The 22,537-nt window shown below is 45.0% G+C and overlaps 1 protein-coding gene across 4 annotated transcripts in view; it reads right to left on the bottom strand.

Moving 5' to 3' along the window:
• GABBR2 (gamma-aminobutyric acid type B receptor subunit 2) overlaps positions 1–22,537 on the bottom strand; it is a 354,329-nt gene that overhangs the window by 114,104 nt on the left and 217,688 nt on the right. For all 4 annotated transcript variants that reach the window (XM_031677345.2, XM_006204058.4, XM_072959804.1 and 1 more), the window contains one exon: positions 17,437–17,673. In XM_031677345.2, coding sequence (XP_031533205.1) covers positions 17,437–17,673 — 237 coding nt within the window. The remainder of the gene's footprint in view (positions 1–17,436; positions 17,674–22,537) is intronic.

The raw sequence follows: 22,537 nt of genomic DNA on the forward strand, positions 1-22,537 counted from the left end.
TCAAACTACTAAGGTGGTGACATTGCTGAACAGGGAGGGGGGAAGAGACGTGGATAGTCGGCTCTAATGAACAGATACAAGTCAGTTCCAACACAGCACTGTGCCCAGCTGAGCAAGTGCGACAAGCAAGGGGCAGAGTGGCCTTCTTCCCCAGTAACAACTAAGGCTGGAACAACCCTGCAGGGGCCCCATTTTGGGGGGCACTGGGGGATGAAGATCTGGTGATAAAGTGCTGGCTTATGGGCACTGGATGTCACCAAGAGGCCATGGCACTGGGCCAAATGAGGACCATGTATGAGGACACTGAGATCCAGGGACACAGAGACTACTGGAGGCATTTTGGAAGGTGGGGTGGGACTTGCAGTCATGCTATTCTGCAGGTAGGGGCACCATACAAGGAGGTTTCCTTAACGTTGGTATAACCTCCTTTGTAGACAGGCTGGAGTGGATTTTACATCATATCTGCCTCCCCATGGACATGTACATCTAAAGGCTAAGATCAGATCTGTCCTGCACACTCGTATGCTCTGTTTTAAATGAGTGTTTGCCAAACATCTTTTTGGACCTGATCCTTGCCTCCCATGGATGGAGTGTAATTCTCCAGGACTAGGAAGGGTGACTGCACCAACCATTTTTCCCTGGGCTACCATGCAAATTTCCAGAATACCCAGATGTTAAACTGTACAGAATACCATAGAGTCTACAGATACATCCCTCTAATTTACTGTAGTAATATTCACAGTGTATGTAATTTGAGGACCATTCAGTTGAAAATAGGAAGCAATTGCATTAGAAGTACATCCTTGATCATCCCCTTTTCTACCATAACTGGTCAATAACCAAGCCCTGTGGTTTTTCTCCTGCCATGTGCCTTGAATCCACCTGCCCCTCTGCCCACTCACTGCCACAGTTGGTACCTCATCCCTGCAGTCGCTCTCGCTTGCTTCTAATCTGTGCTCTCCCACGGCAGCCAGGGGAAGCTTCTGAAGAACAGGAGTCAGTGTGCTCCCTGGCTAGACATCTTTCCGTGGGGTCCCAAGGCACTGGATAACAGGTGCAGAATGAGCTTCCTCCAATCCTTCTCCCCCACGCTCATCCCACTCTCAGCTCACAGTCCTATTCATTCTCCAGTCTCAACTCACAGTCACCTCCCTAGACAAGTCTTTTCTGATCCCCAGCCTAAGTCAGGTCTCCACATCATACACTCTCCACACACTCCATAACTTTCCACAATTTATATTAAGTTATTCAGGTGATTATCTGTTTCCTCCTGGGTATAAGGACCACTTTTGTCCTGCTCAATGCCATAACCATAGCACGCCCCTCCCCATGCCTCTCATACTGTAGGTGCTAGTAAATAGCTGCAGAAGAAATGGAAGAGGACAACAACCATTTCTCTGCAACTGTGGCAGGTTTTTTACCTTATGGTCAACATCACTCATAATAAAAATTCCATGGCCCCAAAAAGGTGTTTTATTGGTTCTTAGACGTATAGTTAATACTTTTTAATGAAATAGCTGATTTCTCCTGTTGTTTAAGTCCCCCGAAAAGAAAGGAATGTGATATATATGAGGTATGGCTTTCTTCCCTCTATATGACTGAGGCATCCTCCACTGTAAGAGCACTTTACAGTTTGTAACGTACCTTCTTTATTTCATCTCTAGAGAAACCCAACGAGGGGGCCACTGGTCGTTGGTCTCACTTTGCAGAAGAGAATGCAAAGATTAGAGACCTCCCCCAGGTCACCACTGCTAGGAAGGAGGGGACAGCATGCAAACCTAGGTCTGTGGACTCCATGTCCAGTGCTCCTTCCGCCACCCGAAGCTTCCTCTCCCAGCAAGCTAAACAAGCACCCAAATGAAACAGTGTCACCTCAGTTTTGCCTGGCATTTTTCTCAAATGCTTTCAGAATCATTTTTGCAACTGAAACATCTCTCAAAGGAAGAAAACTAGTTCATCACAGTAATCAAGTCTGTCATAGAAGATGTGTGATGATGTTTGAAAATATAATCCTATGAACATCAGAACTGACAACTCTGAAACATCTCTAGGCTAAATCTGCTAATAACAGTCTTTAGCATTCAGGCCGGCACTCACATGGGTTTGGTGTGATACATTTCACAGCAGAAATACCCTAACAAGGAACTTCCTCAAAGAGTAACCAGGTAGAGGACAGATTTTAATGAGGCCCAATCCCTGAAAGGGTGAAGTGTGAGTGAAAAATAAAGGCATGAGATGAAACATGTATTTCTGTGAGTCATATGACAAGATGGGGCCTCACATTAGAACATGGCGAACACTTTCTAGGGGTCGGGACTCTTACAGAAAAAAAGTCAAGACATCAGGGCCATCAACTCTGAAGATTCTCCCAGAAAAAAATGTGCTTTGATTAGAATGAAGCAGACACATATGAATTGCAATTACCTCTTCTAAGCCTGCTGTTCACTCACTCACTCCTTCTCACCCACCTACCCACCCACCAACTTAACCACTCATTCATCTTTGTCTATCCACCCACCTGCCCATCTGCCTACCTATCTTATCAATCCATCTATCCACTTACCCACACATCTACCCATCCATTTCTACATACTCACCCATTAATCCATCTACTCATCTCTCTCTTTCTCCATCATCCATTCACCTACCCCCATATCCATCTATCCATTCATCCACTCGACCATCCAACTGTCTACTCATCTGCCTACCTCTCCACTCGTCCTCTCACCCATCCAACCAGCTACCCAGGCTTTCCTGTGTATCTACCATGCATAAAGCCCTGAAGAGATGTTGAAGAGGTTGGAGACAGGGGTGGTCATAAAAATATATCTGATGTATTTGTTCCTTTACCATCAGTTGGGACTCAAATACAGGTCAGAATGTGACCTGGGACCTGAGAACAGAGGGTGAATCTCAGACAGATCCTGTCCTCAAGGAATGGGTAGTAGAAACCTCTGTTGTAAAGCTGGCCACCTACTTGGGAATCAAAATGACTGCAGAATGGAGACTAATGCAAGGATCTCCACATAATGCTGCTTGGGATTGAGGGCCACCACAAGCAGCTTCACAGTTCTTTTCTTGTCTGTTTCACGGACACCCACCCCCTGGCCAATCATATTATACTACTAAAAACACACAAATGTGGTGAAAGGGCATTAAACAAGAAGGCTATTAACCCTACCACCAGAAACTTAGGTGTAAAAGTACAGTACTGTTTGCTACTTTGGTAACTACACAAGCTGGCCAAGGAAAACAAAGTTCTGCTGTTGGTCAGTCTCTCACTCTTCCTCATTCTCTTTTCCACTCTTTTATGATTCATTTCTTAACCTTTTAAGAGGATGACCACAGTGCCTTTCAATAAAAGTGAAGATAAAGCAACAAGGAGGACTCTGTTTCTGAAACCTCCTTCATACATGTGTCACCTTCACAATTTTTGTAGCCATCTGTGCTTTTCTTTATTAAATATCTGCTTCTTAAAAAGAAAACTAAAAAAGAAAACTTATCTTGCTACCTTAAATGCTAGTTATACTTTTATAGTACACATTAAAATCAAACACAGCTATTAAAATAATGTGTGTAGGTCCTCGAAAAACTAAAAATAGAACTACCATATGATCTAGCAATTTCACTCCTGGGTATATATCTGAAAAAAATGAAAACACTAATCTGAAAAGATACATGCACCCCAATGTTCCTAGCAGCATTATTTACCATAGCCAAGATATGGAAGCAACCCAAGTGTCCATCAATAGATGAATAGATAAAGATGATGTACACACATACACAATGGAATATTACTATTCAGCCATATTAAAGTTCTGCCATTTGCAGTAACATGGAGGGACCTAGAGGGTATTACACTTAGTGAAATAAGTCAAACAGAGAAAGATAAATACTGTATGTTATCACCTGTATGTGGAATCTAAACAATAAAACAAATGAATGAATATAACAAAACAGAAACAGACTCACAGATATAGAGAACAAACTAAGTGGTTACCGGTGGGGAGAGGGGCGGAGGATGGGGTAAGATAGGGGTAGAGGATTAAGAGGTACAAACTACTATGTATAAAATAAGTAAGCAACAAGGATATATTACACAACACAGAGAATGTAGTCAATATTTTATAATAACGTTAAATGGAGTATAATCTATACAAATGATAAATCACTATGTTGTACATCTGAAACTAACATAATATTGTAAATCAACTATACTTTAATTAAGAAAAAAGAGAGCGCAGGTTTGGGTACCACCCTAGATCATCTCTTCTCCCATCTCTGAGGCACTGTCAGGGACCTGCCACCACCGCTGCTCTCCGTGGGCCTCTCTCAGGGGCCTGACCTGGGTGAGCTGAACTGAGGGTTTGGGTCAGGTTCCCCCTTAAGCCTTTGCTTCATCTTTGTTCCTGCAGAAATGTACTTGCTGATTTTTAAATAAAAAGGGAGGGTTAACGAAGTCTTCCAAGGAACAAATTTGGGGGGAAAAAAGGTAAAGTTAAATGTAATTTTAATGTTGATGCGAGTGCAAATGTTAAATGAGGGACAATGATATTGGGCTTATATGTAACAGCTCTTTTGAAAAACAAATTTGAAAACCAATGGAATAGATTGATAAATCGCTGTATGTGCGAATGAACAAGTATGCCCATAAATCACACATTTAGGAGTGTGTGTAAGTATACGTGAGTGCGTGTGAGTGTGTTTGCTGCTGTGCCTATGAACGTGAGAATGTGAATTACCAAAGATGGCAAGAACAGAAAGGATGCAACTGAAGCAGTGATATGGGGTCCCATCTACCCCAGTATCTCCTGGAAAATTAACTGTAAGTGTTTGAGGATCTAGAGGACTGTGTGCAGCTGGTATCCAAATGCATCTTTCTTCATCATCCTCTCAGTAACTTAGCACCTACTATGTCCCAAGCACTCTGCATGTATAAATCTCTTTAATCCTCACAACCCTTTGAAGAAGGGCTACTGTTATCTGTAGGGGATACTGGAGGGCTCTGCTCATATCCCCTCTTTATGGCTGAGGCAACATCCTCCAAATCCTGGGAGTACTGGATACTGAGGTTCTCAGCAAGGCTCCTTGCTTGGAGCCTTACCGTGCCTCCACCATGGGGAATAGTCTTGCCCAAGGATACACCCCGTCCCAGGGCCCAGCCATGACCAGTGACTGGCTGATGAGAAGATCTAAAGGCCCAGGCCCATGCCTCACTTTGAACAACTCTGAGGGCCATCCCAGCTCTAGAACTCCTCTAAGGTCAGCTGCGGCCTCAATTGCAAACTTCGGATCAACTTCTTGCTCTGCCCAATCTGCCAGCCTCACTTCCTTACAGTGTATTTCCTAAGCTTATTCTCTTACAAACCTTCTGCATGCAACTCTCTGTCCCTGAGTCTGTTAACAGGGAGCCCAACCTAAGGCATTATCCCATTTTACAGATGTGAACCAGGGAAGAGTGTCTCCAGAGTCCATGTTCCTAAGCATTTGATACTATTGCCTCGTATGAAGACAAAGGTAGGCAACCCCCTCTAGTATTTTCCCCACCTTATCCCCACTTCCACTGCCCCTTCCACAATTTACACTGCTCTGTCTAGACCCTAGGTCTCCACTTGCTGTGAAGATTAATAAATTTTCATTAAAATGTTGTCAGGAGGCCAGAAGGGGGAGCTCTCATGCATAAATCACTCACTCAATATAGATCCCAAGAAGAGATATACTCTGCATCTTGGGTAGGAAGTGACCCTACTTTACTACCACTAGCAGAAGGAAGAAAGATTTCTCCTAGCCTGGCAACAGCTCAGCCAATGAAAAGCCTCTATACTTCAAATTCTCAATTTCCTCCAATGGATCTCTATTTATAACAGCCCCTCCCAACTTCCCCTTTTCTTCTATAAAAAAGTTTCCTCTCTTTTGCTTAACTGGACTTGCATATGGTTTGCCACTGCTGCATGTCCTGAACTTCAATTCTTTGCTGCTCCTGAACAAACCCATTTTGCTGGTAAAATAACTGGCTACTTTATTACTTTAGGTTAACATTATCAAATACTGGCTTAAGCTAGAATCCTAAGCTTGAATTCCACTGAGAAAGAAGAAAGAGGGTGGGAGAGTGTTGCAATTCCATTAGAAAATGGATCTTTCCAGCTTCTTTCACCTCCTCATGCTGGGCTGGCCATCATCAGTCAGGCAGGCACAGAGGGTCACATCCAAGTGTGTGTGAATAACCTCTCTATGAGGCATCCATTAGTGTTCAAAGCTGTGGGACTTGTCAACTGAAATTTATGTCAGCTGTCCTCCCCTGATTGGAGAACACTTCCCTCCTGCTTAGCAAGCTCACGGGCTAACATACCTTGACACACACTGAGAGGGTACTCTGGCCGCACACAGAGAGAAAGGCATGGGATGCACTACGGACCTCTTCAGACTGTTCTCCAAACAGGATCTGGGTGTATCTTTACGGATTTTCCTCAATAGTAGGGAAATCACTAATGCTTAACTATATTATTTACTTTAAAATGTTAGCTCACTATATTCTCAACATTTTTTTTAATGTACATTCTTAGGTTTCTACATGAAAAGACAACCAAACTGTTGCTGGGCTAAACACTATTTGGTTAGAGTAAGCTTGCAAATACCATAATTTCCCTCTAAAATTAGTAAGCAAATGACTTATGATATCTTTACAAATGCTTTTGAAAATAAATAATAAATGAATAGTATCAGCTTTCCCATAATAAATAATAGCTTTAAGATGACTGCACCTAATGGGGAGTTACTGTTTAATGGGGACAGAATTTCAGTTTGGGAAGATGAAAAAGTTCTGCAGATGGATGGTGGTGATGGTTGCACAACAGTGTGAATGTACTTAATGCCACTAAACTGAATACTTACAAATGGTTAATGGTAAATTTTATGGTATGTATATTTTATCACAATTTAAAAAAAAAAGCAAAGGTGGGGTTAAAAGATTGAGAACTGTTGCCATAGAAAAAGCTTTATAATGTGAGGGATCAAAACAAATGGTTGGAAAGGATTTTTTTTTTTTTAAAAGATCTGGCTGACTCAAAAGCCCATGTTCTTAACCATCGAGATATTCTGTTCCTTCAGCTAGCATTTCCAGCACCCCCTCTAAGCCAGACTTGAGTCAGGCAGGAGGGGTAAGACATAAGGTTTGCCCCGCAAGGAACTTGCTATTCAAACAACCACATGAGCTTCATGAGAGGGAGAGCAGAAACGACTCTCCCGTGTTAATAGTGGAGGATATTGTGGTCCCCTCTCTGACCAGGTTATTTGTGTGTTCGTCTGCCCCTTTCCACTGGACAGTGAGCACATCTGAGTGTGAAGTGTAAGTGCTTACAGTGTTCTATAGTTACTTCAATGATGAAGTTACAGGTGCCTCTGATTTTCTCTTTGGTGCTTGTCTTATATTTTTCTACATTTTCTATAATGAACATGTATTATTTTAGTAATCACAAAAAGAAATATGTTATTTTAAAATACATGAATAAGAAGAATATGTAACATGGGGTATATAATACCTCCCTCCCCCCAAGTCAGGAAAGAAGTGAATAAAATGTAAGTTCTCTCAGTTCTGGAGGCTACAGGCCCAAGATCAAGGTGACGGCAGGGCTGGTTCTTTCTGGAGGGCTGTGAGGAAGAACCAGTTCCACGCCTCTCCCCCAGCTTTTGGTAGCTTGCTGGCCATCATCTGCATTCCTTGGCTTACAGAAGCATCACTCCATCTCTGCCTTCATCTTCTCGTGGGTTTCTCCCTGGATGCATGTCTGTCTCCAAATCTCCCTGTTCTAAGAGGACGCTAGTTACACTGGGTTATCGTACTCCAGTATGACCTCATCTTAATTACATCTGTAATGACTCTATTTCCAAGTCAGGTCACATTCTGAGGTGCTTTGGGTCAGGAGTTCAACATATGGATTTTGGGAGGACGCAATTCAACTTATAACAGGGCTTATTATGAGAACTAAATGGGGTAATACATTTAAGGGCCTAACATAGCACCTGGCATATAGTGAGCACTGAAAACTATTAGCCATTCCTATTATCACGACATCTGTCATTATAGTAATGTTACTACAACCACCATGTCACCGAACTCTTCCTTTGACTGTTTCACTCAGGGACCCGGACAGAGTCTGTACACAGGGCTTCTGTAGACGCTCCCATGGGATGATACACTCCCCTACACTGCTTTTCATAAGGAAACAGCTATTTTTTCCCCCTGACTTGAGGAAGTCAAACTTGCAAGCTTTGGAAGGCTAGGCATCAATTCAAACAAATTGCTAAACCACATTATTTTGATCTTTCAAATTTATCTGACAGCAGAAGGAGTAGGATTCTTCCCTGTGCTGTACATTATCTGCAGTCATTTGTGATTGTGTTTAAATAAACGGGGGAGAGCAGCCAAGCAGCACCCAAAAACACAACATTTGGAGACACTCGCATTTAGATTCAGAAGACCTAGGATGCAGATCTGATAGGCTCACCAGCAATACACAGTGGGACCCAAGCATAGCTACTCTGCCTCGCTGAGCTACAATTTCCTAATGCATTCAATCAACAAACGTGTTTCGAGGACTAAGAGCCAGTATTATACAAGGCATCAGAGGTACAGAGAAAATCACAGGTCCCAGTCCCAGTCAAGGAGCTCACAGGCTCACTGTCCAGTGGAAAGGGGCAGACGTACACACAAATAACCTGGTCAGAGAGGGGACCACAATATCCTCCACTATTAACACGGGAGAGTCGTTTCTGCTCTCCCTCTCATGAAGCTCATGTGGTTGTTTGAATAGCAAGTTCCTTGCGGGGCAAACCTTATGTCTTACACCCCTCCTGCCTGACCCAAGTCTGGCTTAGAGGGGGTGCTGGAAATGCTAGCTGAAGGAACAGAATATCTCGATGGTTAAGAACATGGGCTTTTGAGTCAGCCAGATCGGGCAGCTTTGAATAAACTCTGTCACTTGCTACCTGTACGATATTGGGTAAATCATTTATCTTTGCTCAGCCTATTTGTTTTGTTTTGTTTTGTTTTTTTAAATCAATGATATGGTTGCTAATTATCTAAACCATTCAATCATTTAACAAATATTTACCAGGCACCTACTAGGTCCCAGGTACCTGGTTCTAAGCCGAAGCAATACAGCAAAAAACAAAGCACAGTGAATAAGTAAAATAGGGTGCACGTCAAGTGGGGTAACTATTATGAAGAAGAACAAAGCGGGTGGAGTTGCAATGTTAAATAGGGTGCCAGGAAGGCCTCACTGAGTAGCTGACACATGGACAAAGATGTGACATCCGTGAGAAAATCAGACGCAGCTCACTGGGAGGAGTGTTCCAGGCACTTGGAATTACACATCCCCTGCTGGGCGGCTGTTTCGAGCATCACATTCAATAGCATGTGCAGTGCTCAGGACACTGCCTGGGATGTAGGGGCTCATTAATTGATAGCTATTATTAGAATTAAGTTAATAACTGTAAGTGCATTGAGAAACGAAGGAGGGGGAAACTGTAAATGTACTCTGTGCACAGGGCAGTCACATCGATGACTATTACTGTTTTTTATTACTTGCAGTTACCTCTAGGAAATGCTCCTTACGGTCTGAAGTCACAGACGGCCCATGAGCAAACCCCTCTCCCCCTCAGGCCCAGGGAACTGAGCCCCAGAGAGATGCTAATGGGAGAGAATAGGGAGGGGCTAGGGGGCCTCAGGAAGGAAGAGCAAGAGCCTCAATCCCCATCCCAACACACACACATATGGGGGAGATTTCCACAACCTGTGTGAAACAGTGACGCCAGCTATTACAGCAATAATCTGGAAATTGAGGTCAGCAGATTCAAGAACTATGGACCCTGTTAATACTTCTGTTGTCAGTTCTGATTATGGGGTAGAAAAAGTCTTTTTAGTTTAGAGAAGTCTGGAAGGAGGCAGAGTAGGAGAGAGGGACTGAATTTCTTGATCGTGTGTGGATTCAATCCCACAAAGTTAACTCAAGGTTCTACCTTCTGAGTTTCTACCAGGTGTAACGCGCCAGGTGAAGTACTCTGGGGACCAGAGGGATGAAGACCTGTGGTCCCCACAAATCTGGGAGCTACTGACTCACTGGAGGAGACAAATATGGCTCTCGCACAGGCTGAATGCAAGAGGCAGGGGTAGGAGCAGAGGGCAGCAGAGTACAAGGGAGATGAGTCTGAAACCCTCTACCTGGTGTCAGGAAGGTGATGGATGTGATTAGGTTGGTGCTAAACCTAATGCAGAGATAACAACTAGCTTACAGTAAAAGTCTCTCTTGAAAATGTTTAAATTTTCCATAAAGACACACAGATGTCCCCCAGAAGCAGAGCCTAGGACAGGAAATCGTGTGCAGGTGATTTATTACAGACACGTTCTCAAGAGAAAGCTGTAAGGGACAGACAAAGAGGGAAGAGGCCAAACTTAGATGTGTCTTCAGAGCAAGCCTCAGCCTAATCCCGCGGGGAGCTCCAGAGGTGAATCCCACAGGTGTCTGACTACCACTCCAGCCAGTCATCATTGCTGCAGTTTGCTGGGTGGGACGTGAGTCCCAGGCACCTCCCGGTTGGGAGGCTCCAGTTGCCCAAGGAAGGGGTGGGCTGTTAGCAGGGGCACCTGCACAGCTGGATGTGCGCAGAGGATGGGCAAACCTCACCAAACCCCTAAAAGGGATCCCAGGAGATCTGGCTGGGGCACCAACAGCATCTGCTGTGGCTAGTTTCTGTGTATGATCCTGAGTGGTAATTCTTAGGGCCATGGGAGTTTGAGTGGCATGGAGCCAGACTAAAGGGAGGAACACTGGGAGGTCTGTGGGCAGATTCTTTCCACCCTCAAGGTAACTATCAAATCCCCAGAGTGAATGGTAGCAGGGAGGGAACTCAAAAGTGTTCCTGTATCTTTAATACAAGTTAATAGATTTGTTTATTGTTGAGAAAATTAAATGAGATAATATATGTGAAACAGACTGGCACTTAGGTATAGAATGATTGTTGGATGTAAGTCTGAATATTGATTAGATCCACATAAATTGTTTTTTGAAAAAATCACCACCATAATAGCAGTGGTAATAATAACAACAATAATAATTGTAATAGTAATGATGGTGCAGTTATTGGGTGCTAAACACCACTGTTATTTCTCACATAACCCCTATGAAGTAAGTTATATTTCCCTTCATAGATGAGGAAAGTGAGGCACAGAGAGGTAAATAATTTCCCTGAGGTCACACAGCTCTAAGTAGTGAACTAGGCTGTGGCCTCCTTTTGTCTGACTTCTCAAATTTGCATTTCCTGTTACAGTTCCTCACTGCCATGCCCCAGGCAATGGTGTGTTTTGTCGGAGTTTGTGGGTGGGCTCCTTAGCTAGGGAATAAAGGGAGAGAGATTAAGTTCTCAAATCAGCTCCTTTGTTAAGTTTTTGTATGATGCAATTCCACTGCAATTCCCCGGGTCTGGGATGGAGACAAGTAGGGTGCAGAGGAAGTTCTAGAAGGGTTTGCTGTTGATTATGGCCAATGGCTAAGAAAGACTCCTGAAAGGGGGACCTTAGGACAGGAAACCCTGAGTGGTGTCCAGAGCTAGCAGTTGGTCAATGGGATATGCCTTGTTTTCTAGGACATGCAGTAGGCACATCACACTCAGATTGTGGCAGATCTTCTGACAAGTTCTCTAGTGATCGTCTCAAGGATAAAATCGAGAAACAGACAGAATCCTGAGAGTCCAGGGGATGGAGTCATGACTGATAAAATGACCAGCCCCAAAATGGTTCAAATCCTAAATTGGTAGAATTTTCTCTACTTCTAGATGGAGTTCCTAGTGCTCCATTTCTTGTCTCACTCAAATTCAACCTAAAAAAAAAAATCTACAGGCTAAATGATGACATAAGGCACAAATGGGTGGCTGGTGAGAAGCTTCTGTACTAAACAATAAAACCAGGACCCCAAAGATCAGACAGGCAGGAGAGATGGGCCAACTTGAACAAGATGCTGTTTAACTCATTCGTGTGTGTGTGTGTGTGTGTGTGTGTGTGTGTGTGTGTGTGTGTGTGTGTGGTGTAAGTCTCCTCTTTGAATAAAAAAGTCAACTGCATAACTTCAGGGCCACAGTAGGGCCAGGAAACAGTGGGTGTGAAATAAGTGGGGCTTCAGCCAACAGTGCGGTTTCCCTGGACGAGGAGCTGGTTGACTTCCTCTAACCACCTGATTCCAAGTGCCTGGAGTGACTGGAATCCCACCAAACTAGCTTACTCTATGATGTCCTCTTTTCAGATAACATGCTGGCAGGGGGAGGAAGGAGGTAGTATTTGAATCTTGGAGAGAGATTTTCAAAAAATTTTTGCATAAAAACTTGAAGTTTAAGGGACACACTGGTGAAGGCTGGATTCTTGTTCTCCAGCAACAAATACAAATAAATCAATAAACTCTGCAAATCACCACCTGCTGTCTTCGTCACCTTCTTAATGAGATCAGTTAGTGACAACAGCCATCAGAGGTGATGTGCCTGGACCTGAGGCTGCCAGCCTCTCCAGACAGATGTTAAATTGAGATGTCCAGACCTGAAGCTGGCTGGAGAGGTTGGGCAGAGGATGAAGAACAGCCCTGTTATTTGGAGGAACTCACGGGTCACCCTCTTTGCAGCTGTGATCGCTTCTACGTGAGGTCTGCCAATAGGGAGTGAGGACGTATTCACAGGAAATACTTTAACAAGGACAGGCCCTCTTCTCACAATCAAAGATATTCCCAGAAGCTTCTTTCAGTTTCTCTATGGACAAGAGCTCTTGGAAGCCTCATGCCCCAACCCAGACCTGGGGTACATATCCCAGTAACTTTCTGGAGCAATTATTACACACATTACATTTTCATGACAGGATGTAACAAGATTCTCTTTTTCAGCCTCTGTTACAGGCACCACAAAGTTAACGTGAAACATTTACTAACGGGGGAATACTGCTGGTCAGAGCCATCAGATCTAAGTCTGGCATATCCAAAGGATATATCCACTTTGAGGGCTGGTAAGTCATCCTTGTTTTAAGAAACTGATCACTCTCAGGAAAATTTAAGCTTTGATTTCCACCTGGATACTCAGCACATGTCCGTAAGCGGGCTTGGAAGGGTTATAGGTATAAGCTTGTCGATGAATTAAGTGCCTCTTTGGTAGAAAGGCCTCCTTGGAGGAGTCTGTTAAGCCACAGTATACAGCCCTGAGTGCTGGGGAGGGAGCAGCTGGCATTGTACCCTTGCTCCACGGGCATGGCCCAGGGAGAACCCGCAGACGGGCACCTTGCAGTTACCCACATATAGAGTTCTGCTGAGGAACTGTGGGAAAATCAAGGACAGCTCCCTCATCTTTACTCCCATAAGTAGAATGGAGCCCTCCCTCCAAGGGCCTTGAGCTGACCCTGGACAGTGCCCAGCAACTGTTCATCTAGTGTCTCCCTACTGGGCAAGGAGCTCTTGAGGGTCAGACCCCCATTATTCCTCTCTACGCTCCCAGCTCCCAGCACAGGGTCTGCTAAGGAGCGAATGGATGGAGCAACAAACACATCTCTGCCAGATTTAAATTCAAAAAGAGTGTGTGTGTGTGTATGTGTGTTTGCATGTGTGTGCACACGTGCACATCTGACAGAGCTCCACTGGGACTCTTGTTAATAGTGGGAATTTTTTAGCCCTGCTGCAAAGCCACCAAATCAGGAGTTCTGAGGTGGGGCCAGGAAATCTGAATTTTTAATGAACCTCCCTGGGAGATTCTCATACATATAGAAGTTTAGGAATTCTTGCCCGAGATGAACCCTGCTGAGCTGGGATTCTCAGAATGCCCTGGGCTTTGGGGACCTAAACAGACAATTCTAACCTGAGTTTCTGGTGACATGTTTGGCAGAAGAAGGGTTTCCAGGTGAGAAAGCATTCTGAGATTTGCAGACCAGAGAGAAGTAATGACAGGGCCCCACATCAGAACCGTGCACTCGGGGAATCAGAGGTGGCAGAACCCTCAGGCCATTGGTGTGCAGGGAAAATACAGATCCTGTTTCCCAGTGTTCTCTGAGGAGGGCTGCCGGCAGGAGAGATCCTAAGAAAAGGAAACAGAGCTGGTCTCCAAGCTAAGCCAGATATCTAATCTGGGATGCCTGGAAGAAACCTCTTCTTCACACACCAATGCGTGGCCACATGTCAAGCTCCCAGGCAAGAGTACATACTGAATCAATTGAAATTGAGTCACAGATATAATTAATTTAATGTGTTCAAACGATTTCCCATATAGTAAACACATTGAATGAGGGTGACCCAGAATAAACTGTCTGCTTGAGAGTGGAAAAATGGATACGGGGTGTGCTGTATAATGAAAACCCTTCAGCAAATAGAAAATGCTTCAATTTATTTCTATCTCCTGTTCCTTTCCTTTCTAACTCTTTATTTATGGCTGAACTTGGCCTTCTGTGGTCTCCTTGGACCACAGGGACACTTTTTATTTTGTCAGAAGATGGCCTTTTCCCCCTGATCAGAACACAATTTTAATGAAACCTGCTTACAGCCTGGTGACAAGCACATGTTAACATGTGAAGAAGGGGATAAGGAGGAAGGGGGAAAAAGTGAAGAACTGTTTCACTATTGCAATTTCTTTCTCAACTAATGGAGGACTTGCACAAAGAGGAGGGAGACAGCACGTAGTGTGGTGGGGGCAAGGCAATCTGAGCAACTGTTCTGGCTAAATCGAACCTTCTTTCCACGTGACTTTGAAACTCCCCACCCATATCTCGGATACTCAACACGAGGCAGCTGAATTTGAGGATCTCTAAGACTGCTTTCAGTTCTGACATTCGCTGAATTATGAGTCACAAACCAGAGCAGGCATAAATATGTGTCGAGGAATTTCCCATTAAAAAGAAACTCATCTTCAAGCTGTATGAAGCATTTCAGGCAGCCTCATCTAATTGCTCATCAAGTAGGGATTATGTATTATTTGGCTTTGGTGAGAGGGAGCCCTTAGGAGTAGTTATAAATGCTCTCCAACTAAGATACATCAGGCATCTAGACAAAATGCCAAGTTCTAGGATTAGGAGAGGCTTCCTAGATTCTGTAGCTCTCTATCCAGCCGTTTCAATTTAGGATACTAGGAATTCATTCTATTCAGTAAGAAAAAAAGCATGAAAAGAGGACCTGAAAAAGTGTACCCACATGTTGAGACAGCTTTGCCACAATGCTACAGGTGGGACCCCAAGCAAATCCCAAGCCCCTCTAAGGCTCAGCCTATGAGTTTGTACCACAAACAGAAAGCACTTCCGAAATACTTGGTGCCCTTGGAGCCCCTCTGAGGTGGGGGGGTCTCGGGGCTGCGGGGAGGACTGGGGAGGGGGCCGATCGCAGGGCTTTGGGCTCCTCCTCTGTTCACCTGAGAGACCCCTCTTTAATCTGTATTATGTATCAGGCACAACGTAAAATTTTATAACAAAAGGTTCTGAGGATAAGAAGGTAATTTTGAAACCACTGGGCTGAGAAAAAAAATTAGATTTCCAGTCTGGGTCTCAGCTGCGCTATGAACACGGCCTTTCCTGGTAACTATATAGAGCCTTTACTTCTGAGCTGTGGGAGCAGATGCCCAGGCCTCAGGTCAAAAGTGGATCTACTCAAGAATTTGGAAACCTCCTTCTTTTTAGCAAATTTCCATACTGCCCACTGCCCAGAGCAGTGGTTCTCAAACTCTAGCCTGCATTAGAATCACCTGGAGGGTCTGTTAAACCACAGATAGCTGGGCCCCAACCCTGGAGATTCTGATCCAGTGGGCCTGGGGACAGGCTGCATAATTTGCATTTCTAACTGGATCCCAGGGGATGTGGCTGCTGCTGGCTGAGGTGCACTTGGAGAATCTTGGCCTGTGAGATGAAGGCCAGCATCCTTAGCTTGCCTCTACAGAACTGGGCTCCAATTTACCTGATCAGCCTCATCATCCTCCCCTTCAATATTCCAGACAAAGTAACTGTTCCTGCTGCATCCCTCCCCTGCTCACCATGCTCCTGGCTGGACCTCCAGCCCACTCTGCATGTCTAAGGCACAGCTCAAATGCTGCCGCTTCCAAAAAGCTTTCCCTGACTGTTTCATCAAGGGTCACAGAAACCCCTCTGGGCTCACACAGTCTCCCCCATGGTGCTGAGCACTTTTAACCTCTTATTGTCATTTGAGTCCAGGTTTCACCCTTGCACCTGGACCATGGGCTCCAGGACGGGGAGCCCATCTTACTCACTTTGGCATTCACATCATGGTCTACAGTCAGCACCTACCTGCACAAGCCCTGGCCTGTCAAAGCAGCAATTCAAGCCTGAGAGCGCACACAAAGGAACATGAACGTTTAAGGAATATACCAGTCAGCTCATCTTATCTACTCCTAAGACAGACTGATTCTCTAAATGACTCTTTAAATTAGAACAAAGGACAGCACTTCAGCCACTTCAACCTATTTAGGCAAATTGTCATTATTTTCTGGGAGCAGAGTTAATGACAAATAAATCATCATGAGACGTAAGTAACTATCACTGATGTCCACTACCAGAGGCAGTATGATGCAGCAATTAAAAAGCTAGACCCAGATTTGAATCCCAGCTCTGCCTCTGATTAGCCCTGGTATTTAAATGCTCTGAGCTCCAGACTCCTCACCTTTAACAAGGATAACAGCACCTACTTCCCATGTGTGGCATACGGATGCAGTGAGACCATTACCACAATAACAACCACTAGCATCTACTGAGTGCCTGCATGTGCCTAGCACTGGGCATACACCATTGAACCTAATCTACATAAAGTGCCCAGCACGTGTCTAGCACATAATAAGCATCCAGGAAATAGCAGTGATTCTCATTATTGCTAATTTTCCCAATTTCCATGCAAGACGTTATCCCCATTTCCCAGCTGAGAATCTTGAAGCTCAGAGCCAGTAGCTTGCTCAACAGATACTAGCAGTTTTACTTTGTAACAGTGGATCTTTATAACCACTGTGAGAGGGAGGTATTCCCATTTGAGGAATGAAAACTCTAGCTTGAAGATGGTAACTTGAATATGAAGGCCCAGGATTTGAACTTGATTTTGGGTGTAGAGCTGGCCCACCTTACCCCACCCCACTCCATCACCTGGTGGATTCTACCTGCTTTGTGTGCAGTCAACTCACTATGCCCTTTCTAACCCTAACCTAATTTAATCTAATAGATTGTAATATAATAGAATCTATGAGGGAAGTTACAGAGAAGTGGTACAGCGTGTTGGGGAGCACCACTGTACCCGCCCGGTTCAGCAGTCCCGCAGCCGTACAGCCCACAGGATGTTATCTCAATGACAGAGAAAATGCACCGTATACCAGACAGCCTCCTTCCCTTGTACATCTCCCAGGGGCACTAAGAAAAGCAAAGCCCGAGGGCCTGGGACTGACCGTGACCCCAAAGAAGTTGGTCTCATTCATGGCGTTGAGGATAATCCTGCCCAGCGTGTGGTCCGTGTAGTTGAAGTCCTGGATCCGCTGGTGCCGACTGCTGGCGTGCAGCGTCTCCATGGCCCTCTGCAGCGTCTTGGCGATGACCCAGATGCCGTCGTAGGCATACCCGTGGAACTTGCTGGGCCCCACGCCTGACCGCTTGCTGTTGTACTCCCTCTCATACTGCTGTGGCGTCTGGAAAACAAGGAGGCCACGTGTGACTTGTGACACCAAGTTACAGCCAGCAGGGTTACCAGGCAGCTGACACTCTCCTGTGCTGTGAGCCAGGCACAGTGCCTGGCTTTGAATGTGCATGATCTCATCTAATCACAACAACCTTGTGTGGTGGTACTGTTATTGTCCCGGTTTACAGATGAGAGAACTGACTCAGGAAAGTCAACTTGCTTAGGGCCAAGTGAGTGGCAGGGCTGATATCCTAATCCTGGCCGTCTGCCTCTGCTGGGGTGAAGGAATAATGCACCCTAACCAGGCCTCCTCCTGACATTTGGGGGTCTGGAGCTAGAGACCCATGTACCACATGACTAAATAGTAAGTTACAGGAAAGCAAACAAACTGTTCAACAAAATATTTTCTATCTTTCCAACATAACGGGTTAAAGGAAGGTAAATATACCTTCCTAATCATCTAGAAGGCCAAGTTTGCATTCAGAAGTCTGGGGCTCCTCAGAGTTTCAATCTGGACACAGCAGCACCGGGGTAGCTGGCCTTGCTGGGTGGCCCACCCACCCCTTCCCTTCCCATCCTACTCTATCCCACAGTTCAGCCAAGCTCCGTCCATACCGCCTCCCCCTTCCAGCATCAGCAGCCATTTGACCATCCCAAAGGCCCAGTCCTCCCTGAAGAGGCTCCTCAGGAAGTGGCTCCAGCCATGTGAGCTGGGAATTCAGCGCCTAGGAGGTGGAGGGAATGGGGGGGTCCAGGTGGTCATGTCCCTGTGGCTTTGTGCATTCTGAACCCCTTGGGGCCTGAGTGAGGTCCTCTTAGAGCATGGGGCCCAGAGCAGGGCCCAGTTGCTCAGGTGTAAAGGCCGTTCTGACCTCTACATTGTGCCCTTCCCTTTTATCTTCCGTAATATTATAGCATAACTCAGTATTTGAAAAAAATTTTTTTTTCCCTCTATTGAGCTGAATTTCATAAAAGAATTTCATTGGTAATATTAACATTCTGATTGAGGCCACAAAGTAATGAAACTGCTTTTTTACTCCAGTCCCTGAGGCTTATACATCCAAATGAATGCCACTCCAGGGGAACCCATTACCCTCAGCCCTTCTGTGGGCCTTTTCTCAAATCACGTCTGAACTCCTCTGCTAGAAATGTCATCAGAGCCCATGGCTAAGTCTTTGGAAAAACCCTCCGTGGGGACAAATCACATGTAGAAACTATCAACTCATTGTCAGTTTATACCAGGAAAGGCCCTTAGAGACCGCCACATATGCCCCCTCAACCTGCAGCTAGAGACACAGAGAGATCTAGAGACTTGCCCAAGGTCACACAGCTTGTGTGTGCATGTATATAGCTAGGCTGGTCCCATTCCATCTTTGCTGCTTCTCTCTCATTTGACCTTTGAGGGCATAATTGCCTTTTGAAACCCACCCCAAGTTGTTAGGGGCCATGTTGAGTGCCCAATGAGGGTGGTGAAGTCGAGCTGTTGAAGGCTGGGTCATCCTGTGACTGGAGCTCGAGTCTCTTGCCCTTGGCTCAGGTTGTTAGCAGAGCCAAGGTACAGCCGAGTCCCTCGAACTGTGGACACCAGGAATTCTGCCTGACCAAATGTGAATGGTGTCCTAGCAACAAATTCACTACCTGTTAGGTTCACCACACCATGTGTTAGGTTTTATCCATCTATGATTTCCTTCAGAAATTCATCATGTCCAGCCATCACTATTCTGTTCATCACTCAAATTACACAGCAGAAGCTCTTCAATTCCAAGGGTTCTTCAAGGAGACAGCACTGTCTCTAGCCCAGCCCCACTCCCCAAGCCCCTTCTCACAAGTAATTGCCGCCCACCCGCCGGCTCTCCCAATCATCCTTTGCAGTCTCACTCCTCCTGGGGAGCATGAAATGGTCCATTATGAGGCTTCTCTTCCTTAAACCTTTTGGGTCCTTTGATCACGTCGTTTGTCTGCACCTCAGGGCTGTGGCATTAGATACTTACTCTGCCAGAAAGCTTCTTCCCCAGCTCTTTGTGTGATATTCTTGGCACCCAAATATCAACACTTGTCATTTCTCAGGGCGGGCTTCCCTGAGCCACCCTTTCCAAAGCCCCCTCCCCCCAGGCATTCTCTATCTGCTGGTTTTACCTTCTTTATTGCTCTTTTCACTTCCTGCAATTTACCTACCCAAAGAATTAAGCTCCATGAGGTTAGGTATGTTATCTGTCTTGATCACAGAACCCAGAACAATACCTGCAGAGATACTTTCTAAGCCTCAATTTCTCCCTCTGACAAGCGAGGAGGTTGGACCAGGTGATAGAGAAGTTTCCCCTTGGTGACTGAGGCAGGGGCCTGGCACAGTGATAAGAATGCAGGATTTGGAAGCAGGACGACATGCCCTGGATCCAGCCCCAGCTCCATGGTTTGCTAACTGTGACCTGGGGCAGGGTCCTATCTCCTCCAGGTCCCCGCATCCTCCCTTGCTTGGTGGCCGTGAGGGTTCAGTGAGATGAAGTGTGTGCAGCACCAGTCCCGTGTCCAGGACATGGTAGGTCCCCCACAAATGCTAGCCATGGCTATTAATAGAACAGTTGGTTGGTTACCTGGCCACCTGCCACGGCTGCTCGCCCAGGATGTCCTGAAGACCCCAGACTGCGCCGAGACTGGTACTGACAACAGTCAACAGCCCTCCCAAGAACATCCTACCTTTACTTCCTCAGCTAATTTCCAATTATTGGACATTTAGGCTGTTCCTAATTTTTCCCAATTACACCCCTGCAAAAAAGCACCCCTGTATCTAAATTTTCTGAACACACACTGATAAGTATGTTTTCAGAAGAAATTCCCAGATGTGAAATTTCTGAGGAATTGCTGAAGGTATAAGAAACTTAAATGCTATTCACACATATATAGGGGCAAATTATTCTCCCCAAATATGAAAAGCTAAAATCCCATTGTGTATGAAAGTACCCATTTCCCTGCATCCTGGCGCACAATAGGTATCTCAATTTTTAAGATCATTGTCAGTTTCTTAGGTTAAGAAAAAAAAGTGTTATCTCCTCTCATTTTAATTTGCATTTCTCTGATTAATGATTAAGAAGGAGCTCCTTTCAAATACTGATGGGCAACTTTCACTTCCGAGGTGTGCTTCCTCTTTATATCAGATTGCTATGGTAAGAGTCACAATTTTCAATGTTTTATTTCAAAGCATCCATGTTATTTTTCCATCTTTCACTATTTGGCTATATTTTTCTTGATTTTAAAATGCAACTGGGGGCAATTTCATCTTATTAATTCAGCTATTGGCTATATTTCTCTAATTAATTGCTTAAGCATAAAAGGAAGGAGGCCCCTTTGACCTCTTTCCTGGATCTTGCTGCCATGAGGCTTTCTCTGATGCACGCAAAGGCATCTGAGGGCTGGTGGTATCTCTTTGAGTCCTGCTTGTTCAACCTAATGATTACATTCAGATGACGTCTCCAGACCTCTTTCCCATCCGGGACAAGCCACTGGGGGCATCCTTCAAGGATTCTGTGACCCTCTTAAAGTAGGGTGGGGGGTTCAGACCTGAGCAAACAGACACAGTATGGTCTCACCAGGAGATCAATGAGTGTGATTTTTAAACTTCTTCGATATAGTTTATTGGCAGTATTTTTTTTGTGTGGACAGTAGTGGGATCAAGATCAGGCTGTTTATTCAGTTTGACATTGAAGCCAACATAAGCCCCTATATACTTTTTTATATGTACCACCTTAAATCCCTATCTTTTCTATTTCACAGAACTGTTCTTCATCCAAGGGAAAGGAGAGTGCAGAACACTGGCAATGTGGCTGTTTACTTCTCTTCTATGGGTAGAGTCCTTGGAGTGGGACACCGGTGTAGCTTAGCTCTGAAAGGTGACCTCATGCTCACTGTCTTTGCAAGCATGGAGTCGAAGTCATTGCTAACACACTATAGCCCAGACCATTCATCACTGTTCCCAGGTGAAGCCGGCTCCAATCTCCCTCAGGCAAAACAATGACAGCAGGAAGAAACACTCTCACAATCGTCTGAGAAAAAGTAATAGTTGTTCTTAAAGCAGGTCTCCAATTATGCAGGGCAGAAGAATTTCTTCCATTGTAAAGCTGACACTGAAAGCTGATTGATTACTCAGGTTTATCATGAGATGCTAAAAGTTTCTGAGAACATAACTTTATATAGAGAGTCCCAATTACTGACAGGTTGTGCTCCACATATTTCTGAAAGGCAGTTAGTTGTTGGAACCTAGAACATATTTTCCCACAGAAACTATGTTATAAATAGTGGTGCCGTTCCCAGGCTAGCCCACACAAGCTTGCTACCGCACAGTGTGACTAAACTTTATGGGTCTGTCATTCCCACAGTACTGAGCTGAGTCCTGCTTTCTGGGAGATGGGAGTCTCATGGACAGAAGAGAGGAGGAGGAGGAGACAACCCCTTCCACATCTTCAACTGACATCCCCCAAGGGCAGCAAAACTGGCAGAGTTTCTCTCTAGCATCCCTTGTGGGATGCTAGAAACACAGCCTCATTTGGAAGGTACACTAGGGGATAATCTGATTCCTATACTCCAGTTTGTAGGTCACCTGGGGAGCTTGTTAAAAATGCCAGGGCCCTACATTTTGTTCAGTATGTCTGTGAGATAACATCTGCATTTTTTAAAAATACACAGATTGGTTACCATTGATTAAGCCCCTCTTACAATCTGATTATAGGACCTCGTTTCTCATTAGCAACTTCCAGGTGTTTGTTGAGCCCTTTCTGAGATTCCCCCAGTGTTGGCAGAAGGCAGAGCTTTCCACTTAAGGAATGCCTGGTGTCTATGACACTAGTCTTCCAGATACAGAGTTTACATCCATCTCCCTGTAA

The sequence above is a fragment of the Vicugna pacos genome, chromosome 4 (genome assembly GCF_048564905.1).
Source record: "Vicugna pacos chromosome 4, VicPac4, whole genome shotgun sequence".
NCBI lineage: Eukaryota > Metazoa > Chordata > Mammalia > Artiodactyla > Camelidae > Vicugna > Vicugna pacos.